This window comes from Lathyrus oleraceus, chromosome 6 (genome assembly GCF_024323335.1).
Source record: "Lathyrus oleraceus cultivar Zhongwan6 chromosome 6, CAAS_Psat_ZW6_1.0, whole genome shotgun sequence".
NCBI classification, from domain to species: domain Eukaryota; kingdom Viridiplantae; phylum Streptophyta; class Magnoliopsida; order Fabales; family Fabaceae; genus Lathyrus; species Lathyrus oleraceus.
The window spans coordinates 8,363,762-8,373,933 of NC_066584.1; the positions used below are offsets into that span (position 1 = coordinate 8,363,762).

Genomic DNA, 10,172 nt, shown 5'->3' on the forward strand with positions numbered 1-10,172 from the left:
AATTAAATGTTGACATATTTATGCGGACCCGGACATATTTAACCTTTAAAAATATAAAATAGATTTATTGTTTTCCAAATATATAATTATTAAAAAAATAAAATTCAACAATATATAAGTAATTAAATAACCATTCAACTTCATGTTACTTTTCATTCAATTTTCAAACTCTCTTTCTCTAATTATAAAACCATTTAAAAATATTAATTTACTTATATTCCTAATATAAGATATTCTATAAATTTCTTGATTTAACTATTACCCGTTTTCTAAATATACCTCTTATTAGTTTTACAACTTTGCATTATACTATGAAAATTCAACATTAAATATTAAAAAGTATGTTGTATCAATTACCAACATCCTCTCTATAGATACCCTCATGAAAAACAATTTGAATTTCTTCTAACCCTAATATTATATTATATAACTCTCTTGAAACATTACATATATATATTGAGAACGATGTTATGATAGCTAGTGTGACATAAACCATGACCCACATGTCCAATATAAGGTCCCAAATGGGTCCTATTTTGCTAACTAACAGTCATGGTCCATATTCTGAATAGCCCTTCTATTTTTTTTTAATGTTACATACCTTGCACTGAAAATGACATCAAAGACAAACCCTGAAATTCTTTGGACTCAAGCATATGTTTTGTAGCAAATATTCATCCCAATATTCCATCATTTCCCTTTCATACAAAACTTAGATATAAATATTTTAAACCATTCACATGGAATAATATTTTTCCTAGCAATGTAACAACAAAAAGAAATTAAAAGTTAATTAATTAATTAATTAGTCTTTAATCAACACTTAAGAAGAGGTAATTCTCTTGATGATTCACCATTTTCTTTTTCCCAATTTGGTCTTCCAAGTGTGAATTCTAAGTCAATCATAGAGTCTGAACATTTCACCTGTTTAATAAATAGTATATACACTAATGTTAATGTCATAAACTATTCAAAAATATATATTAAAAAACAAAGCCACATGGTAGAACCAGTTTTTGGTCCTATATATATGTCACAAAACTTACCATGGTATCATTTTCCTTGAAATGTGAATACGTCAAACCAATTTCAGATTTTTCTTCAGAATTGTTTGTATTTGTCTCCATTGATTCTTGCCAATGTGTCCTGAATTAATATATAAAGTAAGAGAATAAATTTAAAATATTGTAAAGAAAACTCAAATTTCAAAAAATCATAATTCCAATTCCAAATATGTAAAGTTCAAATGGCATCGCCAGAAATTTGTGATTGGCTATTGAAGGAATATATGTAATGGATTATTTTAACTGTCAACATCAAAATGTTTCAATTTTCTTAGGTATGCGTTACATTTTTTTTCTTAATTATAGAACCAATCCTCATTATTAGTTAGAAAGGAACAAATATTGTTGGTAATCTTAATTTTGGTAAGTGAAATATGAACCTAAACAAATAGTACAAACATTAACATAACAAAGGAATGACATGCCAAATTGTTTAAAATATGGCTATAGGAAAAAAATTGATTTTTTTTTGAAAAAACAATATTCTTTCTTATTTAAAAAGTCGATTTTGTAATATTGAATTAAATTTAAAATTTAAAATATTAAAAAATGATTCCATATAATTACTTCATAATATAATAGTAAAAATAAATAAATATAAATAGTTTATTTTTGTTTTTTATATTTAACCGTTTCTACTACTATTTTATGCTATGATGTTGAACATTCAAACCATTAATTTTGTAAATCTTTAAGAGTTTTTTTAGATAATGTCTTACTTCATGGAGATGTGCACCAAAAGCTAGACTTTTTGCTACAAATTGGGATCAAGACATTGAAGATATAATGAATGAGTAATCCAAAAGTATCATTGAAAAAAAAAATGACAACCCACATACCTATAAAAGCCCTAGGCATTTTTCATCATATTCAATGTTTTCCAGTACACTTCTAGTCATAGAAACTCGTAATAAAAAAATAAACAGAAAAAACCTAAAAATAAACCAGAAATAATTTTTTTTATATTAAAAAAAGGCCAAACACAAAGGCATTTGTATGAATATTTGTGCATGTACATTAATATAGCTTTTAATAGCCTGTGTTAAATAATGCAGCAGTAATAACTCAATATTAATGGAACTCAAAAAAAATTAATATCAGACACAATACTAATACGTTGGTTGATCCTGATAAAAAAATTATAAATATAAATAAAAAAATTAAACGTAATTATATGAGTATGTGTCATTCACTCATTTATATCTCTTAGACATATATCAATCACTTATATCTCTTAGACATAAGATATATGTACCTAACTAAGTTACATTTACATTAATATATAGAAAATTAGCATATATATATATATATATATATATATATATATATATATATATATATATATATATATATATATATAAATAAAGGTTTACCTTTGTTGTGGTAAATTTGTTCTCTCACAAGCTGATCCATGCAAAGGAACATTATTATTAATACCTTGTGTCTGTAGCATCCCATGACCTGCATCAACAAACATAGCCATTGTTCTTCCTTTCTCAGACACAAAAATCACCTTAATAATTCATCACATCATGCTTTTTGAATTAAAAAGTCATAATAATTAATATAAGAAATTATGAATATATAATTACCTGTTCCTGATTTGTCAGTGGTTTTCACTGTTCTATACATCTGCATGAAAAAATAAAATATTAAAAAAAAATGAGATGAAGAAGAAGAAGAAGATGATGATGAAGAGAAAAGTCCACAAAGTTAAAGATTAATATTTAGAATTTCTATAGATACCCTTTTGTCCTTAGTGCTTGTTCTACTTTCTCCACTACTGGAACCAACTCTTATAACACTTTCTTTTCTTTTTCTTTCTTTTGTCAGAAAATAATTTAAAGGTGAAAATGGAAACTTCATTCATTCAAAGTACTCATTGATCTCAAAGACTATGGTGAAGAATAATTTACCCCACCTGTAAGTGACTCTTCACATGTGCTAGGGTTAGATCCTTCACATTCATCAACTCTAACACAGATTTTGGTGTTGCTCCTGCAAGTTAAGTTAATCACAATCATCCATAATTAGATAGATTCATTTTCATCACGAAAAAAAATTATACTCTTTTATCTTATAGTATCTTATAGTTCAGTTAAGCGCTTATAGCATAAACGCTTATCATATATCTGATGAACTAGTACTACTTACTTTCATGGCCACCAAGAAGTTGAACAGCATGAACAAAATGAGAATGAAGAGTTGTAGTCCATCTCATTCTTGGAGCTCTAACACTTCTTTTGACACCGGTTCGTGTATTACGCTTGAAATCACGGCCGTAGATGTGAGGTTGGATGAAGTTTCTCGACACGCCGTGAGCTTGATGATGATGAAGATGATGATTATGATGATGTGGATTCATCAAATCTGAGTTTCCGAAACCTAATCTCAATGTTGGCTCATGATGATGATGATGATGGATGAAGGGATTTTCATGGCTTAACTCACTTTCACTACTAGCAGAATCAGAAGTAGTTGATATTGAACATATATTATCATTATGATGATGATGATGATGATGATGATAAAGTGCTTTTGTTATTCCATTGATTTGATGAGAATCTGAAATGGAAGGTGGACTTATGTTTAAAGAAAGGTCAGGTTCTAAAGAAGAAGAAAATAAAGTTTGCATAATGATGGATATGAGAGAATGGAATGAATGAATGAAGGAAGAGAGTGAAAAAGAGTGATTATATCATCATGAGTGACTCATTATTTGCATTGGTTTTGATGAGGTATAATATAACTACAGGCTTTTAGTAGGATATATAGGATTCAACTAGGGTTAATTTAACAACTGTTTTTTATTTATTTAAAATTATTAGTGTTAGGTAGCAGAGATGAATTAAATTTTGCAGAGACTAGTAGTGAGTTAGTCAGAAGAGATTATGAAAAAAGAAAAGAGAAGATTAAATGAAGAGGAAGAGAAAAAATCAGAGTATTTTTGGGGATGGTGGTTTGAGAGAAAGGTTAGTGAAAAAGGGTTGTACTAGTATTTATTTATGGAAGCTGCTGAGGTCTGAGATAATTGGACAGAGATAGAGAGAGAGAGTAGAGGTGAGTTAGAGAGAGAGAGAGAAAGATTGGGGAGTATTGAGGTTCCTTTTCCTTATCTATACAGAAATACTATTAAATGGGAGAGTTAATGTGTGTTGAAATATTCTGTTAAAAAATGTGTTGAATTATTCTTTCTAAATATTTTAAAGAAATATTAAGTATGAAAAAAAAGTCTTATAATAAAATAAAATATAATAATATATAAATAAAATAATATATATTTTTTCTTAAATTTGATATCCGATTTTACTGACTAATTAATTCAAAACATAATCTTACCGTCTACTAACCGAGATTCATTCAAAGACATAACAAAACTGTGTATAGATTCGTCTGACACATGGATTGTTAGTATTAAACATGGTTAGATCAATCCATTGTTCACTAATAGAGTTTATTTAAAATTAAACATAAAAATTATTAACACCTAGAAGAGTTTAATCAATTTTACTAAAATTAAGACAAAATTCTATATTCCAATATAAAAATTATTAGCTTCTATCAAATCTCAATGCACTTTGGTGTTGGTGTTGATGATATATAGATTTACTATAATCATCTTATCATCCTTAAATTTTCCACATATTATTCAAAAAACTTTATTTAAAGAATTTTAGCATTATTATACTTTAAGAGCAAAATTTAAACTGTAAGCAGCTTATTACAATGTTAAGAGATTTATGTACTTTTACTGAGTGTACATTTACTCAAAAATGATAATGAAGGTGCAGTGATATAATTGTAGTTCCTGGCAAAACATATGGTTGGAAATCGAGAAAATACAAATATAGTACTATTCAATGGAATATTAGAATTGGAAATAACTCTATATTTTACGTTGATGGATTGTGACTCGTTAAAATTCCCTGCTCTTTTTGTTTCTACTATCATGAAAGTTTTAATTAATTTTTTGTATTATTTTTCTTTTTTAATACATATATATTTCTTAAATTGGAGTATTCCTTTTTTTATTATGAACGAGGATTGATTGGCAGGCCAAAATATCCTCCTATTTTATACCTCACATTGGCCCCCCATAGTTCTGTTTTATGAACATGTGACATGGAATATTACCTCATTGGTTAAGTTCTGTTACCTATAGCTATGGGATACCCTCTACTATAAGGTTCAGTGTGAACCGTGGCTATAGTTACAATGTTTTTTACTTTGACCATGACTATCTATGAATCCTTTATATGGTTGTGTACATTAAACATGTCTATCTAGGTATGTACCTCAATAAAATTAGTTTTAGAAAGAAAACCTCAAGAGAGTTTTATTGATATAGGTTGTCAAGAAATAAAGATAAATGTTATTAAACGACTATAGTTTTGAAACACATGATTTGAAGAGGAGTTCTTCAAAGGATAAGAAGAACACATTAGAAACTTATTTTAGAAGAGGTTAATTCAATATTTGAGCTCTCGAACTCATTTGTTTGATGTTGCAATCTTAAAGGCTTTTCAATGAAAGCAATCTACCCAAGACTGCATCATCATTATTTCTGTTCCTAGTAATCTTTAGGTTTTTGTGTGGAGGCTCATCTTAAATAGATTCTCATTTCGTTCTGAGCTTAAAAAGTGCAGAGTTATAAATGGTTCTCGTGATTTGGTTTGTCTTTTTTATTTTCATCATTCAGAAAATATTGCTTATCTTATTTTATTTTGTGCGCTTTTTCCTCGCAGTTGGCATTTGGTGCTGGTTTGGTTGGGGTTTGTAGGTTTCCCTGTTTCCACCTAAATTTTAAATGACTTTTTAAATTTTGATATTCTATTTTTAGGAAAATCAATAAGGATTTTAGAATGTTATTTTGGTTTTTGGTTGTCTGGAGTTTATAGTTTGCAAGGAATGCTATTCTTTTTAATAGGGATTTTCTTATCGAGAAGTGGTTAGTTTATTTAGTTAAACTTCACCCTTGCGATTGGTTTGGGGCTACTTGTAATGCTTCTTTTCAATCTAGCTTGTTAGATTGGCTTGACAATCCCTTATTGTGTATTAGCTATGTGGGTGTAGGCTAATGTTTGTCTAACCAATCATATCATTTCTCCTTGTATTAGGTTGAGTATCCCTCGTAATCTCTTCAATATATTCTTTTATTTATAAAAAAAAGTAATTAAGTCAGGTTTTAGGATATGATATGTGTCATGCAAGTAATACTAGAAATCTCTTATAAATAGGTAACTAGATGAAAGTTAAGAATATTATTTTTCTTTCATAATAACTTGCAATAAGATGTCGACATTCTCCTCAAGATTATCTATCTTCGAAGTTTTATGTGTCAAATATGTAATTTAATACCATTCACATTCATTTTAGTTTAATTAATGTATGACAAGTAGATTCATCTATATGTTATTAGACATTTATTATTAGTTTCTTAAAACATAATATTTCTTGCCACTTAATCTTTAAAATTCAAATTAAAATTAGTTTTAATTTAATATTTATTATGAGAAATATTATATATGGACTCCCTCTCTTTCACATTGGTTTTGCCTTATCTAGACTCTCCAACTAATAATATCAAAGTCAGATTCAACTTGGTGGAGGAAAAGAGTTGAATCATGTAAAGGATCATATTATAGAAGGTGGACACTTACACTTAAAGAAGAGATATTTAGGTTCAAGTGTAGAAGGTTAAGTCTCATATTGCATATAAGTGAGTAAAGTATTGGATATATAAGAAATGTGATTCATATACTTAATACTAGGAGTGAGCAAATAACATGTTTGACTGAATTAAAAGTAACTCTAATCATGCCTTAAATTTTGATCGGGTCATTCTGATGACCCTAACTCGTCCTTAAATCCGAATAAGTCAGATAGTTTGTGGGTTAGTTAAAAACATGTTATTTTACGACAAAATTGGGTTGACCCAAAATATATGAAAATGATTTTTTAGTGACTTTATTAAAAAAATTACTTAAAAAAATTATAACATTTTAAAACATATATTTAAATGAATGGACGGTCTATTTTGTCTAATTATTTTGTTGCGTGAGAGAGAGATAAGATCAACCTAAAACCATTAGGTCATGACGGATCTTCGGGTTAGGTTAAGTCTTGTGCACCCCTATCTAAAATCTTTAAGTTTTAGGTTAAAATGTGATGTTAAAGTCTCATATAGGCTTAAAAGTTTAGCCCAATGTTATTCCTAACATTCTTGAGAGTCTCTAAATTATGATAACATATACTTTTTTTGACTTTGTGGAAGAAAGGGAACTAGATTATGTGTTGGATCTTGTTTTAATTTGGGTTGATGCCCAATCCACTGAGGTTCGGGTGACCTAGGTTCAAGAATAAAAGGGCAATCTAAATGAAAGATCTGTCATCTAAATGAAAGATCCGTCTTAGTAAGATCCAAGGTAAATGTTGTTCTGTATTTTTGGGTCATTGAATAATAATTTTTTTTTATCTATTGATAACTACCCTTAGTGCAAATGTCATTGGAAGAAGGTTTTAATACCTCCCGATCCGAAGGACTCTGTTTAAAAGATAAAGGACATATCCATTTCATGGATTCATGCTTTATAATCTAAAAATACACATTTATGATTGTAACTTAGGCATCAAAATTTTCACAAATAACCCATTTGCCATTGGATAGATTGAATTAGTCATGTTATAAAAAAATAGAAGACTCGTAGTTGCGAAACAAATTAGATTCAATATATATATATATATATATATATATATATATATATATATATATATATATATATATATATATATATATATATATATATATATAACTTTGATATTTTAAAGTATCTGTTTATTTGATTTTTTTAAATACAGACATTAATATAATTGTATTATAATAAATATGTTTAATTTTTTTTTAATATTAATTTCGAAGTTTAATTTGATCTTTTAACTTAAAAAATATTTATATCAATCTCTTAAATCTCCAAAACGTATAATGTTAATCTTTCTCATTTAATTAACAACGAATTTAACGATTAATTTTTCAGTTTTTTTAATGTTAATTACAAAAAAAAATATTAATATGATACATTTTAAAAAGTTAACAAATCAATATAGATTTTAAAAAAAATAAAGAGATCAAATTGAATTCCAAAATTAAAATAATAAAAAATATTAAACCTAATAAATAAAAAAATAACTTAAAAGTGTAGATTAGTTAGCATGTATATAGGAGAGAAAATGGGCAATAAAGAGCAAGGTGTACACGTGGGATAACCCCAAAATGAAGAGAGTAAAAATAGGTACTGATGAGAAAGTGAGAAAGAATTAAGAGGGAAGGAATATATGACTATAAGTGTAACCTGTGATGTCTTTGTGACACCAAGTTGCAGAATGCAGATGCAATTTAATCTCCTTTCCTTTCAACCTCTCCAACCAATGTCATATCTCTCTGTCAATTACTCTAAGGAGCAATAACTTATATATATTTTTATCTTGAAATAAGTCTAAATAAAACTTTAATTGGATGTTGGATTTAGGTATTTTATAATAAACTGTTTATAACAAATTGAAATGTCTAAATAAAGTTGTGTTTGAAATCTTGAAACATTAAAAGTTGTGTTTCAAATTTGAGGAAATCATTGTGACATTGAGTAGAGGTTTTAATTTGCAGCTTCACCAAAATCTCCAAATATTTATTGTCATTTGTATTGACCATCTCACATTGAGAATAATATTTAGTAAGTCATATAGCCACACATAAGTTATTTTTTGAATTTTATGAAATTTTCAATTGAGAAACTTTATTTTTTTTTTCTTTGAATAAATCAAACTAAACTACATTCAACTATTATGACTCAAAATAGAAATATATGATGGATTATATTCGGCAAGTGTATTAAATTTTGTGAAGTAATAAAATTTAAATTCATATTTAAATGAATTGTTTTAATTTTTAAAGAAACAATTGTCCATTTACTAAGATGGGGTTTGGTTAATCACGGGAAAATAAAGTAAACTAAAAAAAAAAATTTAAGCATTTGAATTTTCTATTGTTTTATTATTTGATAATCACATTGCATAATTATCTTTCAAAATTACAATAAACTAGAAAAGTAGAGTAAGACAACTTTTTTGGCTCAACCCCATTTTCTCTTAACACATTCTCTAAATCAATAGGCTGATTAAAGTTTTTAAAAGTTTTAAGACATACTAATTTCTTAACTAATTTCTTAAGTCAGATCATTCATATTCTAAGTCACTATTTATCGAACAATTATTCTAATTCCAACCACGATAACTATGGTCAAAGATCAATTGTTTTTTAAAACCAAATTATTTACTCGTTAACTAATCAAACAAATAGGTATAAATAATTTCTAGATTAATAATTATATAAAAATAGCACAAATATCATTCATAGGTTTATCAATGATCTAATCTAAAAGAGGATTTGGCTAGACATAACATAAATTTACATTACAATGAATATGAGATATATATGTTATTACATTTGGATTCACTTGTTTTTATATGCAAAATGTCGAGTGTAACACTCTAACCCCAAAACTTTTATACGTTACTACATTTAGATTGACTTGCTTTCAAAAGATCTCAACTTTATTCAAGTAGTAGTAAAAAATCAAATTAAAATATACGATAAAATCATGTTTGTTCTCCACTTCAAAATAACGTCATAAAAACTCCTCAACACATTAATTTGAATTCAACAAATAAAACAAGCGTCTTAGTCCCGATGTTACATGATCAGAGCATAACCACTGAATAAACAACAAAACTAAATGAAAATAATATCAAAGGCTATCTTCCATTCACAACAGTAACTTCTAATCCTGATTATCTTTAAGATGTTCATGATGGACAACATAAGCTGCAAGGTAGAATTCAAACATCTACACATTCATCAATAACCGCACAACAATCATTCTCACACCTAATTCATCATCATATACAACACAATCACATACTCATTCAATTAAATTATGCAATGAGACTCACAAATTCGACCAGACTCATATGTATGTGGTACCATATCAAAATCAGTTGGTGCACTCAGAAACCAAGTTCACCATGCTCGAACCCCGAATCCACACTGCTCGG

The 10,172-nt window shown here is 27.5% G+C and overlaps 1 protein-coding gene across 1 annotated transcript; it reads right to left on the bottom strand.

Annotated features, from left to right (window-relative positions):
• Positions 1–415: 415 nt before the first annotated feature.
• On the bottom strand, positions 416–4,133 carry LOC127091263 (probable transcription factor KAN4). Its single transcript, XM_051029849.1, has 6 exons — positions 3,219–4,133; positions 2,986–3,062; positions 2,657–2,696; positions 2,438–2,525; positions 1,047–1,146; positions 416–924 (listed from the first exon to the last, which is right to left on the bottom strand). The coding sequence occupies exons 1-6, from the start codon at positions 3,697–3,699 to the stop codon at positions 817–819; spliced, it is 894 nt and encodes a 297-aa protein (XP_050885806.1). The 5' UTR covers positions 3,700–4,133; the 3' UTR covers positions 416–816.
• Between the last annotated feature and the right edge of the window lie 6,039 nt (positions 4,134–10,172).

What these genes read in the sequence shown, in the direction of transcription:
- LOC127091263 (XM_051029849.1), bottom strand. Translation starts at nt 3,699, where the DNA reads ATGCAAACTTTATTTTCTTCTTCTTTAGAACCTGACCTTTCTTTAAAC. An exon ending in ATGTGAAGAGTCACTTACAG is followed by an intron (nt 2,697 to 2,985) that starts GTGGGGTAAATT and finishes TTTTTCATGCAG; the next exon opens with ATGTATAGAACAGTGAAAAC. An exon ending in TCAAGGAAAATGATACCATG is followed by an intron (nt 925 to 1,046) that starts GTAAGTTTTGTG and finishes TTTATTAAACAG; the next exon opens with GTGAAATGTTCAGACTCTAT.